At 37.4% G+C, this 23,748-nt stretch overlaps 2 protein-coding genes and 1 long non-coding RNA gene across 5 annotated transcripts; 1 reads left to right on the forward strand and 2 right to left on the reverse strand.

Annotated features, from left to right (window-relative positions):
• Positions 1-26: 26 nt before the first annotated feature.
• LOC127810126 (uncharacterized) lies at positions 27-12,578 on the reverse strand. The gene is made up of 2 exons (XM_052349398.1): positions 11,730-12,578; positions 27-850 (listed from the first exon to the last, which is right to left on the reverse strand). Exons 1-2 carry the CDS (start codon positions 12,476-12,478, stop codon positions 196-198), a joined length of 1,404 nt encoding a protein of 467 aa, XP_052205358.1. The 5' UTR covers positions 12,479-12,578; the 3' UTR covers positions 27-195.
• LOC127810127 (uncharacterized) lies at positions 3,523-10,982 on the forward strand. Of its 3 annotated transcripts, none has more exons than XR_008025366.1 (4): positions 3,523-4,115; positions 4,210-4,303; positions 4,543-4,583; positions 10,730-10,982. It is a non-coding gene; the product is annotated as an uncharacterized LOC127810127 (long non-coding RNA). The 3 variants fall into 3 exon arrangements; XR_008025365.1 differs by lacking the exon at positions 4,543-4,583 and adding an exon at positions 9,584-9,624; XR_008025364.1 differs by lacking the exon at positions 10,730-10,982 and adding an exon at positions 5,689-5,941 and having other exon boundaries at positions 3,524-4,115.
• A 5,542-nt stretch (positions 12,579-18,120) lies between the features above and the next one.
• LOC127809990 (uncharacterized) lies at positions 18,121-18,597 on the reverse strand. The gene has a single exon (XM_052349205.1). The coding sequence runs from the start codon at positions 18,595-18,597 to the stop codon at positions 18,121-18,123; it is 477 nt and encodes a 158-aa protein (XP_052205165.1).
• Positions 18,598-23,748: the final 5,151 nt, after the last annotated feature.

A 23,748-nucleotide genomic window follows, 5' to 3' on the forward strand; every position in this document is an offset into this window, starting at 1 on the left:
TGTAGTTTGTATCATATGAACGATAGTATTGTGGGTGGCAAGACAAACCCCATTTTCATACTCCAGAGAACAAACAAAGATACAAGTAATACCTGAACATGGAAGCACATAAGTTTGACAAAGCTAGAAGCTGGCACGTAATTAACAAAGCATGGCAAAAGTTTCTTAAAATGTCCTCTAATGAAGTCTGAAGTCTCAGGAGACCATGACATTGGCTTCATCTTCATCTGCCTCTACCGTTGGGACTTCATTGAACATGTACTGGCTCTGATATTCCATCAAGTACTGCGTTGATCTCTTTACATCCCAAAACAGTTCGTATACTCGGCTGATGTCCTCCATTTCCACGACCTTTCCCTTGCGCTTCAGGCAGGACAAGGCTGCAGATGTAATTAGGTGGATGGCGTATCTCAAGGATGTATCTACACCGATCTTTGTTAACAAGATTTTTGCATCTTCAGACATCTCCACGTCCTCCTCTTGGCATCGAATGTCCAGAATTTTTCGAATTTCGTCTTCTGTGTAGGGTTGCGTAGAGATGATGAGCAGGCGATCAAGGAAGTCGATTGGAATCCCATGAGGCGACTTGTAGTTTGTGCCACGGATGGTAGTGATTCCCCTGTTGGTGGCAACGACCAGTATCGGGGCCATCTCATTTTCTAGGGCACGGTTCAGGAAAGAAAAGCACTCAATGTCGAGCATATGGACTTCATCAATGAAGAGGACACCTGGCACAATCTCTGCCTTCCCTTCCTCCCTCCATTCTGCAACCTTTGTGTCAATTTGCTCCCTCACTTCAGCACGAATCTCTCCTGTATCACCAGTGAAGAGAGCAAGAAATCCCTGCGTTCTGAAATTGAAAGACAACGGCAAAAGATCAGACACCAAGGATAAATGTTTTTCTGCATTTTATTCAGCCAAACACCCAACCAAGCCTTCTTGCTAGCAAATTTCATAATGCTTGATGCCCACTGCATGGCTAAACAGGAACATCAAGAATAGCAATCTGGAACAGCATCTAATACAAAAACCATGCATGACAAGAATTAGAGGATATGGCAATAACAATGCACCATCATCGATGATATAGAATGTGCTTAACAAAATGAGAGTATTAATTACTACATTTTCCAACAGTTGACTGATAAAAAGTAATGCATATTGTAGGGGATAGCGAACGCAAGGACAACATCTAAAAGTTTAGTTTAATTCCATGAAATTTATAGAGTATTAAGATTTTACATTTCACTGAGTCCTTTAGAATTGAAACATCCATTCCACAGTTTACTGACATAATTTATGATAACCTAGCTTGAGAATTACCTTATAATATTGTTGGGAAAGATACAGACAATTATCTTAGGAGGAGGAATCCCTTGTAATCATAATCAATATCATATCAAGCTTTAATCTCACTATGTGGGATCAATTACATGAATTATAGCTGGCCCATCCTTTCTACCTATGGTATTATCTTCTATAAAACCCTAATAACACGCGTCATACACACGAGTCTCCTAACAAGTTTTTCTTAGTCTTTCTCTATATCTTTTGTTGAACATTTATCACTTTCCATCCCCACTCCACACAAGAGTCTCTATTGGTCTTCTTTTTATATGATCAAACCATTTTAATCATGTTTCACGCATTTCATCTTCAATAGGTGCTACTTTGACTCTATTATGAATAATCCCATTTTTAATTTTATCTTCTTCTTCTTCTTCTTCTTCTTCTTCTTTTCTTTTTTTTTTTTTGGAATGGTTGCACATCCATTGTAATAAATCAACTTCTTCAATACACCCATATTATGCACATTTTGACACATTACGGCTCAACATCTGTGCCATACAACAAAGTTAACCTTATTGTCATCCTATGAAATTTTTCTTCTACTTTTAACGAAAGCTTACCATGACACAAAACATCAAACACACTTTTTCATTTTAATCATCCTACCTTAATTCCATGGATAACTTTCTCATTAATCCCTCGATTTTTCTGAATGATTGATCAAAAATATTTGAACAAATCTTTTCTAGAGATGACTTGATTATCAAATTTCTACCATAACATCATCCATACTTGTATTTTTACTAAACTTACATTCTATATATTCAATTTCCAATCTACTTAACATAAAATCTCTAAATTCTAAAGTGTTCCTCCATATCTCAAGCTTAGCAACCACGCCTCGTAATCATAAACATATGATCAAAATGTACCTTCTCCAAAAAGATTAGATTTACTTAACTTCATAGGTTTGCAAACTAACTGTCATGACCCAAGAATCTATAGAAGGACAATATAGTAATAGGTTGATAATAGTTGTTAAAAGATATTTTAGATATTTTAGCAATTGGTTAGAAGCACATGGGTGCTGTTATACAGTTAGTTAGGAGCAAATATGCCTATATAAGGCTATGTAAACGGATGGGATTTGGCATGTTGGAAATTGATATTGAATCTTTGATTTTCCTCTCTACATTTCTCTCCAAATCTCCCTCTCGTTTCTCTCTATTACTCTCTCCCTTTCTACTGATTTCTTCCCCCATTTCCCTCTCCAAACATTCTGTTCTCAATTCTATTTCAATTCTGATTTCTTCCCCAATTCAATTCCTTCCCAATTACTTCTTAAACCTGTTATGAACCCTAGGTTCATGACACTAACAAAGGAGATATGCCACATAATGCCAATCCTTGGTTGTGCTCGAGAGTTACCTCATAATATTTTGAGGGAAAGATAGAGATAATCACCTTAGTAGGAGGAATCCCTTGTAATCATAATCATAATCATATGACAAAATCTAGCTTATAAGGATTATTACTTTATGTTTTCTAAGTTCTAAACAACCAAGGAGATAATGCCAACCTTTGGACATGCTTGAGAATTACCTGTGCATCTTAGTAGGGGAATCCCTTGTAATCAATAATCATATGTGAAAACTGTAGCTTATAAATACCATATTTAAGTGACTCTGTCAACCTTTTAGCAGGTAAGATGATGGCGAACATTGCCAGCATCAGCCTGTAAAGGCATACAAGAGGTGCCCTAAAGCTGGTTGTAGGGCACATAGATTCATATGGGACATTTTGAATCAGGAAGGAAGACCCTCATTCAGAACCTGTTGTATGCCTTATTATGGGATATTTTGAATGAGGAAGGAAGACCTTCAATTTTAGTTTATTATTTTCCTAATGTGCTTCAATACCTGTTTTTAGCCCCCTAAATTTCACCATTTCAACCTTCGTTTGCCTTTAAATTGCCCAGCAACCCATTACATATCAAACACTAGCCTTTTCAACAAATTTTCCTAGCCATGTAACCCTAAATAAGCCTCTAATCAGACGGTATTCTTGGAATTCCAGATCTGTCCTACATTGTAATATCCCGAAAATTTGAGAAATAAATAATGATTAATAATTTTGGCATTTGATGTCATTTTGGAGTATTAGAGAAATTAAGAGAAAATATTTACTTATGTTCTTTTGAGAAAATAAGTAAATAAGATAATTATTAATTCTTGCATTTATGGAAATTATTAATTTATTTGGGAATTTGGAGATATAAGAAAAAATAAATTAATTTAATGGATTTTTGAAAGTTTTCGGGTGTAAGTGCAATAAAGGAAATTGGAGTCTGGGGTGTGTGTGCCAATAATGAAAGTTCTGGGGGCTGAAATGTGATTTGCCGAAGTGGCCGCAAATCACCTTAAATATAAGTGAAGGCATTATATGGTTAAAGGAGTCGGCTAGCGCGGGCGGTCGCGAGTGCTCGTGTGCTGGGTGAGGTCGCGGGTTCGAGCCCCCTCGGGTGTGCGCGCGCGCTGGAGAATTTTGGCTGATTTTTCAGCCAAAATCCTTGCCCAAAACGGCGTCGTTTTGGGCAAGGCGGTGGCAGCCATGTGCAGCTGCTGGGCGCGCCACGTGGCGCGCTGTGGGCCGCCCATTTGCCTCGCGTTAAAGCAGCATTTTTGCTGCGATTTTAAGGCCGATTTCGGCCAAATTTGAGACAGAACCAGAGGAAGAAAAATGAAGAAGAAGCAGCGCGCGCGAGGGTCATTTTTTAGAGAAAAATTGAAGATTAAATTACGTTTAATCGTGATTTAATTAATCAGGTAAGTAAATAATTATGTGTTATACATTCTCTACGGTTGAAATTTAATTTTGGGCTCAATTTTATTAATTTTGGGAGTTTAATCTAATTTACAGCGTGTATTAATTTGGTGATGTTTAAGCATGGAAACGCTGTAATCAGCTTAAGCGAGGCAAGTTCTCCTCTACCCTTGCGATCTATTTCCATTTGGTGAATCCCTTGTCTTCCCTTAATTCGGTTTGATTTTGCGTATTAATTATTCGAATTAGGAATGTTTTGGGCATGATTTAATTTAAAAGAAATATGAGATTTATTGGGATTTTATTTACGAGGTGCCTATGTGGGATTTAGATGGCTAAATTAATTATATTATACGATTAGATTTAATTAATGTGAGTCTCGGGTTTTATTAATTGTTATCAAACGTTTTTAAACATTTTACTTCGCAGCGGGAATGCAAGAAATGGAGGAAACGGTCGTGTAAAGGCAAGTTCTTAACCCTCTCTTCTTGATCTTTAATTCCCGTGAAACACCCCGTAATTTCCTGTACTTTATTCTCTCCCTTACTTTAATTCGGCTTCTAACCTTATTTGTTAAATTATTATTCATTTGTTCTAATTTAAATTAAATTCGAGGCTTCTATAATTTTATCCGTTGTGAGCCTACGGGGGTTTGTACCGCCCCCATTCCTTTCGGAATGATGCTGAACCAGTTTGGGGACTAGGTTCCTAGACGTGAGGGTTTATTTACGATTTTATTGGGTTTACTTACAGTTTTTCTCAGATTTAGTTATGGTTCGGTTAGAGCTATCGAGCAGTAGGGCAGGGGTCGGTTGTTGGTGACGCTGGGGTAGACTATTGTACGGCCTTGATGTGGACCGTCGGGTGGACACCCCTAGTCACTGGCCGTTGACCGGTGCCGGGCACTGCTGACTAGCTCTACCGGTATGTGATTTACTGCATGATTAGATTTCTTGTATTACTGTTCATGATTTGATATGCACATGGGTGCGGGATGCATGTTGGGATATTCATTTATTGAGTATGCTTGGACACGGACATTCTAGTTTGGTTAGGTTGCATCCACCGCGAGCATATGCATGGCGTGTGGTTTACTATGTGGGCGGAGCATGGCCTGATGCCTGGATGTATGGGCGCCTTGTATCACGTTGATGCTCATTACGCCATTGCATTTCTATGTGCATTGCATGGATACTAGTAGTATTTAGTTCTCGGACGGGAGTACCGTTCCGAGGGAGCCTATGGCTCGGTTGTCGGGAGTACCGACGGATATAGGTGACGGGAGTACCGGCCTGGGATAGCGCGCGCAGGTTTGTGGAGACATTTGTTGCCTTTCAGGGCAGCGGCAGGTTGGTATGGGACTTGGGTGCCAAGTGTCTTATGTGGGCCCCAAGGACCGGTATGTGCTTTTATTTTGTTATGCTGTTGAGCTGTTGTGTTGTAGCGTCTCATGGCTTGTGTGTACCTGGGGGTTTATTCTGGGGTGAGATTTCTGGTTTTGTGTAGCCTTCAGCCTTTTCTTCTTTATGCTTGCTGAGTCTCTCGACTCACTTTGCTTTCCATCATTCCAGGTAGTGCCAGCGTAGGTCCGAGCAAGGGAGTCAGCTTTTGCGGCAGAGTCGGTGTGGTGTACAGGCAGTCTCGTCAATCCCTATCCACTCTGATGTCTAAGTAGAATTTACTCTATTATTTCGTACTGTGCCGGGTGTTTTCTCGAGTCTTGTGTATGTCGGCACAGGAGTTTGTATTCTTTTACTTATGTTGTGACCGCTGTGTTAGCGGGGTACCCATAGTGCATGCATGTCTTGACCTTTGCTTCCGCTGTTCTTATTTTTTGTGTATGCATGCCGGGGTGGTCTTTGTCTGGTGTTTATTACTTTTCTCCTCCCGTAGGTGCTCCCGTTCGGGTAGTCCGGGTGGTTGGGGATATCCGGGCGGGGGTGCTTACAATGTTGGTATCAGAGCGTAGTTTGAGTCAATTTTGAGGGACGAGTTCCTGTACACCAAGGTTGTCGGGTAGAGTTAGGGATGTCTAGGTGAACCGAATAGGGTTAGACTGTGTCCCAGTTGTGTTTTGCTGATTCGTGTAAGAGATCGTGTCCCAATTTATATTCGTGCAAGGGTGATAAATGCACGTTAGGAAGGGACTGTGAAATGGTATGAATAAGGTTTATTTAGGACTTGTGCCTGCCCCTAGGTGTTTGGGTAAGATGGTGGTTTCGCCTTAATATAGCTGCCTGATGTTTGGTGATGTATACAGATTTTGAGTTTTCCCAATGGAACCCGAAGGCCTAGATCCCAGTGTACCCCTACCCAATTTGGATGCCTTCCCAGAATTGCATTGTTTATGGTGTCAGTGGCAACAGGAGTTTGCTTCTGGATGGGGAGGCGGGCAAGACGAAGAGGAGTACCTAGTGGGTTATGTGTATCGGCTTGACGAGTTGTCTCAAGAGATGATCCACGAGATCTTTTTGGGGACTGTCAGAGAGACAAGTCCTGTTTTCCCGTGAGCACATGAAGAACATGTGGAGGCGACTGACTAAAGTAGTGATGAATGATGGGAGCCTTACTAGGGATTGATACAGAGTGTGCCCAGGATTGGAACACTACCTGACACTCAGTCAGTCTGAGCCACTGTGAGGGTGTCGTCATAACCACCGGAGGGACTTGTTGGACTTAGCTTACTTGGCAGATGATTTACCGGGCTAGCTCTGAGGTGTTTTCTAAAGAGGTCTGGAGTTCCTTGGTCTCGCTAGGTGTTGTCGACGTCCTATTAAGGCTAGCGTCAATGTCATGAGAGATGAGGTCATGGTAAAATGTGAGATGGAGGTCCATGATTGGATTTTGCTAGGGGTGGTACGGAAAGGTCCCACATGGTGGAAAATGTGCTATAGGAGTCCAATGGTTACTAGTAGATCCGTAGGTACCGAGATGTGTATAGGGTGTACTGAGATGGAAAACTGAAGGTTGGGTAATGTGGTAGCTTGTGGTAGTTGATGGTTTAAACTGTCTGTACATATTCAGACTGGAGATATGTAACGTAAGGAGGTGTGAAGGTAAATTAAGGTTCTGTAATAAATATGATTAAGCAAATGTGATAATAGACGTTTTGCACTGCCGTAGAACATTGGTGATAAAGTGAATTAGGAATAAGAAAATTCCCTCTAAGATTATTGTTGTGGGAGATACCAAGGTGTATGGCCAAGGCCGAAATTGGATACAGGTCTAAGTAATTGTTGGGTTTTGCTGTAAGGGTAGTGGTTGCTATGAGTACGCGCGGTACTGATTACAGACCACATGCCCTAGGGTCGGTTATTGACCGGTTGAGGAGATGAGATTCCTTTGGGTGCTGGTCAAGTGGTACATCGGCAGAAACATGAGATGGCTTGTTATGCCAGTCAGAGGAACGCTTAACCCACATCTTTAAGTTGCTTTTTGTTTGTGGGGAGACCTATGAGATACCTTGTGGACTAGATAGCTACTGGTACGGTGAATTACTTTTAGTCGAGCTGACTTTAGAGCAGATAACACCGGTTCTAAAGATTGAGTCCCAACTACCGTATAAAGTCTTGAGAGAAGGTATGGTCCTTTAGTTGTTTGGAGTTAAGATCGGCGGCAGGTCAAGATTGAGGGTTGGTGGTCACCGAATAAGTCAAAATTGGGTGTGTTGATTCCTTTAAGGAGGGGAGATTTGACGACATTTAAGATCTCGAGGTGTATTGAGGGGGGAACGTGTAACCTTTGACAGTTCTGATTAAATGGCTACTCATGTTTATTAACAGGACCCCGAACGTACGCGGCAAATTGTGGGAGAAAGTACTGCCGAGAAAATGATGTGTATCTGGTTAAGAATCAGTTGGCAAAAGTCAGACTAAAGGATATTGCTGCTGAATCCTTGATTGAGGATGTCGTATCGTTTCCGTGTTCCAGTGCGTCGTAAGTACGTGGCAGGTTTAGGTCGTGTTATCGAATATTAGCTTCTCGCCATGTAAGAGGATGGCCCCACTCCTATCGTTATCAGTTGAGTTATGAGATAGTAATAGAAGAACCTTGATGACGTCTCTTAGGCTGGTTAAGGTATTAGTGGTCATATCGTGGTTCACTTGCGGTGATGGATTAGGGAGATGTGCTAGTGTATTAAGTCAAGTAGGATATGTCGTGGACTTGGACTTGTGAGAATTGGAAAATGATGATATGGAAGGTCTCGGAAGATGTGTTAGGTAATATCATGAGAATCGTGAGCGTATCTTGAGGACATGGACTGAGCGCGAATTTCGAGGACGAAATTCTATTAAGGAGGGGAGAATTGTAATATCCCGAAAATTTGAGAAATAAATAATGATTAATAATTTTGGCATTTGATGTCATTTTGGAGTATTAGAGAAATTAAGAGAAAATATTTACTTATGTTATTTTGAGAAAATAAGTAAATAAGATAATTATTAATTCTTGCATTTATGGAAATTATTAATTTATTTGGGAATTTGGAGATATAAGAAAAAATAAATTAATTTAATGGATTTTTGAAAGTTTTCGGGTGTAAGTGCAATAAAGGAAATTGGAGTCTGGGGTGTGTGTGCCAATAATGAAAGTTCTGGGGGCTGAAATGTGATTTGCCGAAGTGGCCGCAAATCACCTTAAATATAAGTGAAGGCATTATATGGTTAAAGGAGTCGGCTAGCGCGGGCGGTCGCGAGTGCTCGTGTGCTGGGTGAGGTCGCGGGTTCGAGCCCCCTCGGGTGTGCGCGCGCGCTGGAGAATTTTGGCTGATTTTTCAGCCAAAATCCTTGCCCAAAACGGCGTCGTTTTGGGCAAGGCGGTGGCAGCCATGTGCAGCTGCTGGGCGCGCCACGTGGCGCGCTGTGGGCCGCCCATTTGCCTCGCGTTAAAGCAGCATTTTTGCTGCGATTTTAAGGCCGATTTCGGCCAAATTTGAGACAGAACCAGAGGAAGAAAAATGAAGAAGAAGCAGCGCGCGCGAGGGTCATTTTTTAGAGAAAAATTGAAGATTAAATTACGTTTAATCGTGATTTAATTAATCAGGTAAGTAAATAATTATGTGTTATACATTCTCTACGGTTGAAATTTAATTTTGGGCTCAATTTTATTAATTTTGGGAGTTTAATCTAATTTACAGCGTGTATTAATTTGGTGATGTTTAAGCATGGAAACGCTATAATCAGCTTAAGCGAGACAAGTTCTCCTCTACCCTTGCGATCTATTTCCATTTGGTGAATCCCTTGTCTTCCCTTAATTCGGTTTGATTTTGCGTATTAATTATTCGAATTAGGAATGTTTTGGGCATGATTTAATTTAAAAGAAATATGAGATTTATTGGGATTTTATTTACGAGGTGCCTATGTGGGATTTAGATGGCTAAATTAATTATATTATACGATTAGATTTAATTAATGTGAGTCTCGGGTTTTATTAATTGTTATCAAACGTTTTTAAACATTTTACTTCGCAGCGGGAATGCAAGAAATGGAGGAAACGGTCGTGTAAAGGCAAGTTCTTAACCCTCTCTTCTTGATCTTTAATTCCCGTGAAACACCCCGTGATTTCCTGTACTTTATTCTCTCCCTTACTTTAATTCGGCTTCTAACCTTATTTGTTAAATTATTATTCATTTGTTCTAATTTAAATTAAATTCGAGGCTTCTATAATTTTATCCGTTGTGAGCCTACGGGGGTTTGTACCGCCCCCATTCCTTTCGGAATGATGCTGAACCAGTTTGGGGACTAGGTTCCTAGACGTGAGGGTTTATTTACGATTTTATTGGGTTTACTTACAGTTTTTCTCAGATTTAGTTATGGTTCGGTTAGAGCTATCGAGCAGTAGGGCAGGGGTCGGTTGTTGGTGACGCTGGGGTAGACTATTGTACGGCCTTGATGTGGACCGTCGGGTGGACACCCCTAGTCACTGGCCGTTGACCGGTGCCGGGCACTGCTGACTAGCTCTACCGGTATGTGATTTACTGCATGATTAGATTTCTTGTATTACTGTTCATGATTTGATATGCACATGGGTGCGGGATGCATGTTGGGATATTCATTTATTGAGTATGCTTGGACACGGACATTCTAGTTTGGTTAGGTTGCATCCACCGCGAGCATATGCATGGCGTGTGGTTTACTATGTGGGCGGAGCATGGCCTGATGCCTGGATGTATGGGCGCCTTGTATCACGTTGATGCTCATTACGCCATTGCATTTCTATGTGCATTGCATGGATACTAGTAGTATTTAGTTCTCGGACGGGAGTACCGTTCCGAGGGAGCCTATGGCTCGGTTGTCGGGAGTACCGACGGATACAGGTGACGGGAGTACCGGCCTGGGACAGCGCGCGCAGGTTTGTGGAGACATTTGTTGCCTTTCAGGGCAGCGGCAGGTTGGTATGGGACTTGGGTGCCAAGTGTCTTATGTGGGCCCCAAGGACCGGTATGTGCTTTTATTTTGTTATGCTGTTGAGCTGTTGTGTTGTAGCGTCTCATGGCTTGTGTGTACCTGGGGGTTTATTCTGGGGTGAGATTTCTGGTTTTGTGTAGCCTTCAGCCTTTTCTTCTTTATGCTTGCTGAGTCTCTCGACTCACTTTGCTTTCCATCATTCCAGGTAGTGCCAGCGTAGGTCCGAGCAAGGGAGTCAGCTTTTGCGGCAGAGTCGGTGTGGTGTACAGGCAGTCTCGTCAATCCCTATCCACTCTGATGTCTAAGTAGAATTTACTCTATTATTTCGTACTGTGCCGGGTGTTTTCTCGAGTCTTGTGTATGTCGGCACAGGAGTTTGTATTCTTTTACTTATGTTGTGACCGCTGTGTTAGCGGGGTACCCATAGTGCATGCATGTCTTGACCTTTGCTTCCGCTGTTCTTATTTTTTGTGTATGCATGCCGGGGTGGTCTTTGTCTGGTGTTTATTACTTTTCTCCTCCCGTAGGTGCTCCCGTTCGGGTAGTCCGGGTGGTTGGGGATATCCGGGCGGGGGTGCTTACATACATGGTTACACATAAGAGTGTACTTTCTTTATTCTTTTCCCTTACTGCCTCTTTACTTCATAAACAATAGGGAATGACAGAGGAACCTTGATAAGTACAATAACATGTTGAAACACAAACCTAGTGGATGCAATCAGGACCTACTCGATAAAATTAACTTACTAGGCAATATTTGACATTTCTCCTCTTTACATGGTTGTATGCCAAAAACATATTGGCACCATTCACTAAGACTGAACCAGGGCATTCACTTGTTATCAGTGTGAATAAAAAAGCTGATTTGACAAGCAAAGCTTGCTAAAGATATATGGTAAAGAACCTTCCAAAACTAATGCCATCTGAAAATGTAATAGAAATAGTAAAGAGTGAATTCCTTATCCACACTGCAGACCAATAGCAGGTAAGAAATCATAACCTACATGTCAAATTTGAGTGTTTATAGGACCCTAATTGCATCCATTTGACAATAAAACTATAGCAATTGCAACATAACTTGGCATTAACACTTTAACGTACAAATTAACTGCTCTTTGATGGACCAAGTTGAGATTTCTTTGGGTTCAAATATAGAGGAAACGTAAGAATCCCATCTTCATCAATATTAGCATAGCAAGGAAAGAATACCTGCTGTTGATTACATCAATCTCATGAAGCGTGACACAATGCACGATCTCTTTCCGCTTCTGTAACTCCCCGTCGGGACATTGCACGAACTTGGTCTGTGGCCCCATGGCATCATAGTCCCTCGATCTCGAAAACGATCTCCCAAGCTTAGAAATCTTCCCTGAAGCCTTATCAATAGCAATAACATCGCCACTCTGAACCTTCTCCTTCCCCAATGCCTCAATCATCTTGGCCCCCAAATCGTACACCGTCTCCATCTCCGTCGTTTTCAGCGTTAGCTTCCCGGTCTTCGACGCCGCCCCCGCTGCAGCCGGCCGGTCGATTTGGATTTCCACAACCTCGCCTTCAATCACCTCCGTCTCCTCCTTAATCCGGACACCAATCGCTTTTCGAAAGGCTTGCATTAAGGCTTCGGTCTTGGACATCTCAAGTGAGAAGAGTTCGCTGCCAGCGAGCATCGCGAAGGGGGTCTCCTGGCCTAACGATTTGGCCATCCCCATGGCTATGGCAGTCTTTCCGGTGCCGGGCTGGCCGGCGAGCAGAACCGCGCGGCCGGCGATTTTTCCATCTTTGATCATCTGGACGATGACGCCGGCGGCCTTGCGAGCCGACGTCTGGCCCACCATTCCCTCCGATACGACTCTGGGCTCCAACGCTGAGTCGAGCCCGAGCCCTCGGATATGGGAGTGTGCGCCGATACGCTCTATCCGAGTTAGGTCTCGGGACTCTGAGAGCTTCAGCTCCGCCATAGCTGGTAGAAGAAGGTGGTATTGAGGGAGTTCCGAGCACAATTTGGAGCGAAATGGCGACGAGAAGGAGAGGGTTTAGGGTTTATATCCAAGAGAGTCTTCGTGGCCTGAACCAGTGAATGCAGTATTTATTTGGTAAATTACACAATCGACCCTTCTAGGTTCTGAAATTACAACAAAGGTAATGTAAAATAAATGTCTTTAATTTTTAAATAACATCCACTTATTACACGGTAATGTTTAAGATGTAATTAATTTACTTTATATTTAAATAATATAAATTTATTGTTTCTTAATTCCATTTACAAAATATCTTTTAAATTTATATGTATCATGTTTTGCAAAATTTTGATTAACAAAAATAATGACATAAATTGATATAAACTCTCAAAACATATAAATATTTAAATTAACTTAAAACCCGCAATAAGATCTTTTTAGTATTTATTATATTAATATGAGAGTTGATATGTTGTCAAATGCGAGCTAATACGAGATATTGTGTGGGCTTCACTACCCCTCGTGAAATTCACATCTCTTCTCTCAAATTGTTCATATCGAGCAATTATTATGTTGTTTGATACGGATAATATAATAATTTTGATATTAATATATATGATGTTAATTTTTATTAATAAAATTATAAAAAAATTAAAAAATAAATTTTAACAAAAAATAAAGTATAAAGTATGTTAAGACTATAAAGTTTAGAGATTCATATAATAATTTACTCTTGATAAAATGTTTTGGAATACAATATATTTAATTCAATAACCAATAAGATTATTTTATGAATAAAAGAGTCTAGTGGGAATCAGTTCTAGCATGGTTAGGTTCGAACCCGATAAACCAGAGAGCAGTGGGCCACGAAAATCCTTTCCATTTGGTCCCAAACAAATGTAGCCCAGGCCCGAGAGATGGCTAAAATTAATGAAACTAATATTGTCTCAATGAAAATTAACAAAGTGATACCCAAAAAAGGAAAAATATAAATTAACATATAATAAACACAATTAAATGTATTTGATAGACATTACAATAATATTAATATGGTAAATCGTTAAGTAGAAATAGTTCAAACATTATCTTTTGTAGTTTTTTTAGGTATAACAATAAATTTATAATTGTGAAAGAATATTCATCTTGAATTTCTAAATTTTCGAGAGACTTGCAAAATAAAAGACGACTATAGATGCAGAGTGTCTCTCACATAAATCATTAGATACTTAAGTTTGTTTCCAAAAGAGTATGTGAAAATAAGAAAATTATAACTTGACTAGAGTTTTTATTTTACCTCAATTGTAAGAATCACCTCTTATTTATTGATATCAAAGTTGAAAAGTGGCAGAGAATCAATGTCTTTTAGATAATTTGTTTTGGATTTATAGACAAAGATATCAAATACAAGTTTAACACATTTTTGGACTTAGAAGCCTACCTGAGGAGGGTCTCCTAGCTATCCTAAAAAAGACTTTAAGAAGGTGTCTCGAGATATAGACATGATATACGATATGTAACGTCCCATTTTCTCGGGTGCGTTACAATTTGGGACAATAAAATTTTTTTTTTAAACACTAAAACTAAATCATATCATGCCTCGAATCCATCCTAGAATTCTCATTCATTTTTCTTGAAAAAGAATCATCATAAACATCAAATGCGGAAACAATGATCGAACTTGATATTTTAACATTTATCATAACTAATTCGTACATCATCGTTCATCAACATAACCTAATACAAAACATAAGTTCTCAACTATCTTTAACCTTAAATAGGGTTATACATCCTTATGCTTTCAAAACGTCCAGAATTCAAAGTAGTAGAACTTAAATACATGGGCTATATTATATACATTTCATTCATCATGCACTCTGCTAAGTGTCATTTTATGTCTCATTCATCCTTGTATCTGCTACAATCTCTATTTGAAATGTTTGAATATTCCAGAGGCAAAGCCTAAGTTAGATGATGAATCATCTAAATAAGGGTACAAAAAACATATTTCGTGCATGAATACAATGTCTTATTCATCGTAAGGGTCAACTGCACCATTCATGCTACTCACTATTTTTGCGGCCACCTCTTTCAAAACTGTGGTGTATGGGTGCACCCTTGGTAAGCAGCGGTGCTAGTTCGTACTCCTTACGGCCACAATGCGCGTGATCAATGATATCAGCGTGTATATATGCATTTCATAGCATGTCATGTATGCAATCTACGTGATGGATACATATTAAAGTATGTCAATATGATGAAAGCATCCCCGAGGATCAGGGTTTGAAACGTGAATGACTTACAACCAACCATTTTCCATGAAACTAAATCTAGTTGAAAAGTACCACTTACATTCTCAAGCTTATCGGGCTACCTCGATATTCGCGTCATGCCTCGAAATTCGTGCATCATCTCGGTTCGCGTGCCAACCTCAAAATTCGCACAAGTCTCTTCAATTTGAGGTTTAAAACATCCTCATCACCATATTTGATTAAATAAGTATTAAAACCTATTTTTCCATAATTTCTTATATTTTCTTTATTTTTCTCTCTATTTCTTCTTATTTTTCCTCAATAAATCCAAACTAAATATTTCTCAAATATTTTCTCAAATATTTCACTATGAAAATTCATAAAATAATATTTCTGAATTTCTAAAATTTCTTAAGGAATTTTACTTATCTTAACTCAGCTTCTTTGGTTTTCTCAGTATGTGTACCACATCCTCGAAACGCTTGTTCAGACAATTTTCCTGCCAAAATCTCTAAAAATTATTAAATATTTATTTCCTATTTTTCTGACATTTTTCGGGATTTTTCTCTATTTCTTTTCTTTTTTTTTTCTTTTCTTTTATTTCTTCTCTTCTTCCCCACCTTCTTCTTCCTCTTTTTGCCCCTGCCATGCGCGCACAGTGCGCCTCCTACGCACGGCTGCCTTGCGGCCAACACCGCCTACCGGCCTCACCGCCGTCTCCATCGTGTACCCGCTTTTGCCCAGTTCCACCGCACACAGCCTTAGCCACCGCAGTCGTCCCCTGCTTTGCAGTGGCTTGCTGGAGCTCGCGATCATGGCTTCCATGGCCGTGGCTTTGTTTGCTTCTGGCAGCTCCTCCACCATGCCCTTCGGTCGTCACCGCATCGTGCGACCATCACTGCAGCCGTTGCCCCTGCTCCGTGTGCTCCTGTTGCTGGTTCGTTCGGTTGCCATGGCCGACTTCAGCCCAGCTCTCACGAGCTCTCTTTCTCTCATTAGATCTCTCTCTCGATTTCTCTCTATTTTCGGCTAGCTTCTCCCTTGATTTCCTGGCCGATTGGTAGATGCCTCAGCCGCCCATGCTTGCTTCGGCCATTGCTCTCCCTCTCTAAACTCTCTTCAACTCTCGCTGCTTCCATTTGCTCACAACTCATCCCTTTTTATAGCCATCTCCAACCCTTTTGTCCATCCCTCTTAGCGTCTAACACACTCAACTTGCTGCCATACCTCTTTGCAACTTGGTCACCAAGCTTGCTCGGCCATGACGCTTCTAGAAGCTTCGCGAAGCCAGCTTGAACACACACACGATGCATATATATATATATAACTATTATATAATACACTAACATACGAGAAATTACACTTTTAATCCCAATAATTCAACTTAATATCACTTGGCAATTTCTTTATTGCAATCATGCTCTCAAATCTCAAATTAATTTATATTTTAATACTAAAAATAAAAAATTAATAACTTCAAGGTTACTCGAAAAGGACGATTTTTGCCTCAGTGTCCTCACCGGGCTATTGTTTCATCCCGAAACTACTGAAGGGTTGTTCATTACAAAAAACTGGAGCCCCCTAGGGTTCCGTTGACTTCCCAGAAATCTCCTACGATAATTCGATTTTACAACCTAATTAGCAGTTGTATTTTAGTTGTACTGAAAACTGTTTTTGATCCAACTTTTTTTTTATACCATAAATCTTATCTCAAAATGCTCAACGATACTATATCATTTTTCTTAAACAATTTCACTCTGAGGCATTTTTGGCAATCGATTCGATACGTATAACTGCTATCAAACCAATTTTTTGATATTCTAAACTTGTCTAAATTACGTGACAATGTTACGAAAATATGGGTTCTTACGCGTTAATATAAACGCCATGGTTAAATAATTTTGATGTTTATATTAAAGCATATTATTTTACTCTTTGTTTATAAAATTTGATGAAAATAATAATAAAAAAAAAAATATGAGTGTTGTAATAAGAAATTGTAATTTAATAAATGTGTTAATAAAAATTAAAGTATAATAAACCTCTTGCGATAGTGCAAATATTTCACCGCATTCGCTTGACAGCTTGAGTTGCAAGAGATCGAGTATATTTTCATGTAATCATCAATAATCTACGTATATTTGTGAAATTAGAGTCAGAATTTTGACTCACGAGGCACTTGCTTGTCTGTCCAACCTGATGATACGAGAAATGGCAGATTTTCGAAAGAGTGAAAGGAACCCAGACAAAAATTGTGAGATGATTGAAGAGCTCTTATGTTTTTCTCGTTAAAAAAATTAAACTACAAAAGCTGAGGAAGTTTAAATGTCAATAGTAAAACTTATATATTATTTTTTTCACAAAACGCGTGTCGAACAAAGAAGAAGAACACGTGCTCCACAGAGCAGTGCCCCCCCCCCCCCCCCCCCCCCCTAATAAGTGCGCAATGTTTGTACCATGAAGAGCATGCATGCGCGTCACGGACGTGGCTGTTTATGTTTTAAAAAGTTATAGCATTTTCTAATTCCATGGTAAGAAATTAAAAAATTAAATTTTTATTTTTAATGACAGATTCAATTATTTAATAAAAATATAAAAATTAACAAACGGAAACCCCTGGGAGTAGTGCATTCGGAACTTTAAGATATTGAAAGGTTACGGGTTGGATTTTATCTTTATACGGAACTTGTTTACGTTTGTCACCAAAATTAAATTTTGAGTTTTGAATTATGATAAATTTATTTGTATACATAGGACAGTGAGTTTTAAAAAACGGGTATAACGGTCCAAGGCTAAAAATTTTATGTGATTAGGGACCCGTGAAGTTTTTCACGTGAAGATTATATGATTTTAAAGTTTGTAAATAGTAATTGAAGATGAATAGACTCAAATTAAAGATCCCAACTGATGCCCACATGGGCAGTTCAGTTTGTCAAGAAGGGAGCATAAAGTGTCTTTCGTGGTGAATCTTAGACTAAGACCAAGAATTGAGTATCGCAAGCAGCAGTGTGGGGTACTTCTCTCCAAAGTAAAAGGGGGCTCCTTGTGTGTGGTGAGCTCGGGTTTAACCACTGCGTCCGACTGGATCACCATGATTAATCTCCTCCTACGTCCTATTTGACCGAATATGAAAGGCGCTCAAAGTGAACAATTTCACCTTTTGGACCAAGATCCCAACTGTCAACTTTATGCTATTACGAATTACCTAATTCACTGTTAGTACGCCAACCCTTTTTAAACACATTTATGGAAAGAGAAAAAGACCATTATGACCCTATTATTACATTGTTAACAGCCCCGTGACTGAGATCCGACCAACCAAATCCAACGAAATTTAGAAACGACAGCTATTCTCAGATAAGGCAAACGAAACCTCGTGAACTCCGAGAATTCTCAAAGCATGCCGGCGCCGGCCCTCTTCGGAACGGCATAGCTTCTGCTTCTCGGATAGACGGCGGCAGTACTGTTGACCTTGACATCTACCTCAAACTCACACGTCTTCTCTTCGTCAATCCTCCCAATCCCCAGACTCCGACTCCGCGGCACCACCCTGCCGCCGCCCGGCCCCGTTGGCAGCCGCCGCTGGAGAAGCTCCAGCTCCACCTTCTTGCTCAGGTTCCTGGTGGAAGCCGCCCTCATGAGCTCCGCCAGATCTTCCTTGTTGCCGGACTTCGTCGAGTTGACGCTGAAGCTCTTGGGCAGAGTGCAGACTTGGGGCGCCGTCGGCCCGGCCATGGTGGTGGCGTACTCGAACCGGCCGGCGCACTGAGTCATACCGTCGATGTAGGAGTTCTTGGCCCTGATCAAAGCTCTAATGGGCGCTTTCAAGTATCGGCTCAACTTGGTTCCCTTGCTTGCCTTCTTCTCCATCTTCAAGAACTTCTTAAACAAGAAGAATCGCACGGGGAGAGAGAGAGATGCTTGATATTGTTTGGGCTGGCAAATGGCTATGATTGTAGGGGGTTAAATAGAGGGCAAACAAAATAAGAACAGAGACTGAACTATTGGATGTATGCGTGGGTTGCTTGGTCAATACCGACGACAGTATCAATTATCAAAGCGGAACGACACTATAATATCAATACCCATGTATAATGTTAGGATATATTATTGATGTGACTATCATCAAATCATGTAATCTATTTTTATTTAAGAAGATTAAGGAAATCATATACTATTATTTTTTTTTTCTAACATATCTTTTAATGAAAATATAACATATGATTAATTCATATTTAATTACAAAAAAATAATATTTTTTAAAATAATTAATTAATAATTTAAGATTCAGTATCATCATCCATCTAGGTCAAATTTAATTTGTTTCTCTTTTGTTTATGGATGTAAGTAATTTGTCAAATTACATTGTGCATGTTTTTTTATTTTGGATCATATGTGAGATTAACAGGGTTTAGTTTTTGTGTTTGGCTTTTCAAAAATATTAACATTTAAAGGAGTTCAATTAAAATAGGACACCCAAAAGCATAAATTATATCCGATACTCTTAAAATTTAGTATAAATACGGTCCATCACATGGGTTTCAATGTTTGAAATATCGCAAGATCGTGAGTTTAATTATGTTTTTGTGTGAGATTATGCAATCGACTGTGTCTATTCGAGAAACTAACCCTCCAAATTTCGGCTCATGATGAATCTGTCAATTTATCTAGAGGCATGAAATAGGCGAATTGTAAATTTTAGAAAGGGTAAGATAGGATTGGAATGAAGACTGACTATAATCAAAAGATCTTTTGAGAAAAAAAATTGCTCACTTTTAAAAGGTAAAAAAGAACAAATTTGGACATAATTCTTAATTTTCATCAATTCAGCCCTTAAAACTATTTTCGAGCTCAAATTCACCCTTAAATTTTTTAAAATGGTTCACTTTACAATTAAAACTCTAGTTTTCTTTTGCTCTTTAAGAATGAATTTAAGCTAAAAAAATATCCAAAAATTAAGTTGACAAAAATCCAAAAGTTGAAGCCCTAAATTGATTTTTTTCTAACCTTTTAAAAACTATATATATTAACTTATCCTTACCATTCCAACGTTACATCAAACTATTTCTTGGATTAGATTAAGTTGCATGAGCCTCACTTAAAAATCATATAAAATTACATAAATTAAGGGGTGGGAAAGGTGACTGTGAGTAATGGGCAGGCTTGATAGGGAATGCTTGGAATTTAATAAAGAAAAATCATTCAAAGAAGCAGAAGAAACCATTGTTTGTTTGCATTGTTACAGTAGTGATGACCGATGAATAATCAATTTGTGGGGAACAGTTGAGAGGTGAAGGGGATGGTGTTGACAAGGCGATGCTGGTTGGCCTTATGAGGGGCTATTTATCCACACCTGTTCCCAACAATCGTTGATTATATAGCTCACTGTAGGGTCATCAAATTGTCGATTCGAAATCTTATTTAAATATTTAAATTTAATATTTATAATAATACTTTATCGACTCATATAATTAATTAATTAATGAGATTAATATTTATAATTAAATTATCACTACTGTTATTCTTCTCTTTTCTATCTCTATTTTTCTTATTTAGGATTTAAGGAGCGAGAAAGAGATATGTTTATAAATATAATTATTATTTTTATTATTTTACTTTTGTTATTTTTATATTTATTTATTTTAAAAATAAAGAGATATTATTCGAATAAAGAAAAAATATATTACTCTCATTTACATTTGATTCTTTTCAAATAATAGAAGAATAACAGATTTACGTCACTCTCTTTACGTTCCATTAATAACAGATTCTGTTCAAATAAAGAAAAATTATATTATATTAGTCTTAATCTTTTGGCCCAGTAGTAGGTGAGCTGAAAAATACTTTTTTATTTTTAAAATAAAAAACGTGCGATTAGATATCTTCTTTATGGTTGATTGGCAATTGAAAGATAACTTTTTTATCGAACAATTTTTATATATTAATATATTTTATATTATGTCATATTAATATGTAAATATTATAATTAAATACTTAAATAACTTTTTCATAAAAAAACCCACCTTTTTCAATCAAGATACAGTGATTTACCAAACCCAAAATTCAAGTCATGTCACTCGTGACTTTCTCACCGTCTATAAATTCATTATTAATATTAACTTGGTTAGAGATGAAATTTAAAATTTTTAATTTTATATTAAAAATTATATTCAGAAAAAAGTTCATATATATTTTTTAATTAAGTTTTTATTTTTTTTATTTCATAATCTAACTTTAAAATAGAACCTAGTAAGGGATTTTAAAGTAAACATACAAGTACACTCTTTTAAGTTACGAACGCAACTACCCATTTGATTAATGGCCGAAAAGACTCTCTTAATGGAATTTTACCCTTTTTCCTAAAAAGCTATATCTTAATTAAAAAAATCGTTATAACAGATTACCCCTAAGTTAGGTGGTGGGTGAATAATTGTCACAAAGAGACCCCCAAGTCTTGCTGGTTAATAATGACTTCACATTGATAATTCCATTGCTTGCCTGATTGCAAGTCTGTGCCCTGTGGTGTCAGCTAGCTAGTAGCTTGAATTCCAATGGGGGCGTCTTTCCACTACTAAGGTTGTTTGAATTCCCATTCAAAGTTCAATTATTTATTCCTGGAATTCAACCATGATTGACTAGAACACACTTGTGACGTGACACTTCCATTCCCAATTAATTAAATCGCATTTAACAGCTAGAGTAAGAGTTCACTTTATCTAAATTACTACTAAATTAAACGAATTTGTTAGTTTGATTTGGCTTTTTTTTCTGACATCGATTTGCTTTGGTTAGATTAATTTTTATCAAAAATTTGATTTACGATTTAATTTTTTGATTAGAAGAATCGAACTAACTAAACTTTAAAACGCTGTTGTTTTAATATTTATAAAATAATATTTTTTTAATTATATATATTTTTTATCAGTTACTTCGATTTAATCAGTTCAGTTCAATTTATACGATTTTGATTTAATTTTTTTGATTATCGGTTAGTTCAATTTTTCGAGTTAATCGACCAATTCAATTCGATTTGATTTTACTCATCGATTTGATTTTATCAGTTAGTGAATTTCGGCTCATTCGATAACCGAACCGACTCTTTGCACACTCCTAATATTTAATCTCCTTGTTCTTAGTATTTAAATATTTTTATTCATTAATAATAAATATATCATATTTTAAAATATTATTAATTATTAAAAATATTCAAATGTTAAAAATTAAGTGCATTAAATGCACCTCATGTATTATAAACAAAAGCCCATTAAGAGATAAAAAAAATTAAAAGACAAAAATAACTTTTTAGATTAAAAAAGTGTAATTTTTTTTTAATGGGGTTTAGAATAAAAAATAAATAAGATAACTCTATTATCTAAAAATTTCTCAAAAAAATTCTATAAAAATAATTAAATATTTTAATTTTAATAAATATCAAAATATCAAGATAAATATTAAATATTAATATAATAAAATTATTTTTTTATTAACGTACTATCATGAATACCCGTTGTTCGCCCCATAATATAATAAAATTATTTTTGTTAGTACTTAATGATTACCCTAATTAAGTAGCTCCATTGATAACTAGTCAATTATTAATCACGTTCCATTATTACTATTGGCTTTTATTCATTAGTTTGTTTTCTTCACGTTGATGTGGTCGGACAAGAAGAACGAGTCCGTGATGGTATACCGTATATCTTTTATTTAAAATACGAATACTGTTGTTAATTAAAATATCCCTAAAGAATGAGATACAATTTTTAAAATAAATGAATAAGTAGGTGGACTTGTTCATTCAACCTCGCTTAACAATGTTCTATATAATATGAACATTGTGATTAAATTAAAATAATTAAGTTAAATCAATTAATATTATTGATTAAGTTTGATTTAGATTATAAGTTGGTTCAATTCGATTTTTAAGTTTAATATTTGAATTATTCCAATTAGATTTAATCTCTATATTGAAAAAAAATCAAAATAACTGAATCGATCAAAATGTCAAAAATAATCTCTTTTTTGCACTTTGTTATTTTTGATTTTGTTGTCAATTTGTTCTATTTTGTTTTATTATTATTTTTTTTACAATTTTTTGATCTGTTCAGTCTGAAAATTTATTCAGTGAGTTTAATTCAATTTGTGACATCTGTTTATTCAATTTGAGCAATTCAATCGGTTCAATTTTGTTTATCGAAGTGACTGAATGCTCACATCTAATTATATAGTGATCACGTTGATATTAAACTCATAAACATTAGTATCTAATATTCATTATAGATCATAACTCAGTAAAATAAAGATGTAATCTTAATGTAACCTATGAACATTAGATACTAGCCATGTCCAAAAAGTAAGGCCTCTCCGACGCATATTTTGATGAGCGTGATCCCTAAGAATCTAATGGAAAAATACATTTTCTATGTACTTAATAGAACTTAAACCTACAATTCTAAATTGGCCACAAAGATAAAATTATATTTAGATTTCATGAAAATTATTAGACAAAGTACTCCACTAGTTATGCTGCAATCTTGGGTAGTAACCAAAATGAGCTTTGTTAAGATGAAGCCATAACCCCTAGGTCTTTAGAATGGGCCAATGGATCAGCCCAAGCTGCAGATTTATAACCAATTGGGCCTCTTTCCTCTTTCATAATGGGCTCGGTTGTGTTGCTTGCTTGTGCTGCAACTGGGCCACTTTTAATCCCGTGAAAGAGAACCTTGTTAGGTACTTTGTATCATTGGTATAATATCTTTTTTTTTATATCAAAAGAAAAACGATACATTGGTCGAATTCGAAGAGAGTGAGGTTGACAGCAAGTGCAATAAAAATGTGTTTGTGCTTTAAAGATTGGTTGGATGTCGAACATCGATAGCCAACTATAAATACTTAAAGGGTTTTGCAAAATTTTGAAAAGAAAAAAAAAAGCACTAGCTTATCAACAAGAAATAAAATTTGGGTATAATTAAATAAATAGATTTTTAATGCATTAGGTGAAAATATATATTATTTCTTAAT

The sequence above is a fragment of the Diospyros lotus genome, chromosome 9 (genome assembly GCF_014633365.1).
Source record: "Diospyros lotus cultivar Yz01 chromosome 9, ASM1463336v1, whole genome shotgun sequence".
Classification (NCBI taxonomy): Eukaryota; Viridiplantae; Streptophyta; class Magnoliopsida; order Ericales; family Ebenaceae; genus Diospyros; species Diospyros lotus.

What these genes read in the sequence shown, in the direction of transcription:
- LOC127810126 (XM_052349398.1), bottom strand. Translation starts at nt 12,478, where the DNA reads ATGGCGGAGCTGAAGCTCTCAGAGTCCCGAGACCTAACTCGGATAGAG. An exon ending in ATTGATGTAATCAACAGCAG is followed by an intron (nt 851 to 11,729) that starts GTATTCTTTCCT and finishes TTTCAATTTCAG; the next exon opens with AACGCAGGGATTTCTTGCTC.
- LOC127809990 (XM_052349205.1), bottom strand. Translation starts at nt 18,597, where the DNA reads ATGGAGAAGAAGGCAAGCAAGGGAACCAAGTTGAGCCGATACTTGAAA.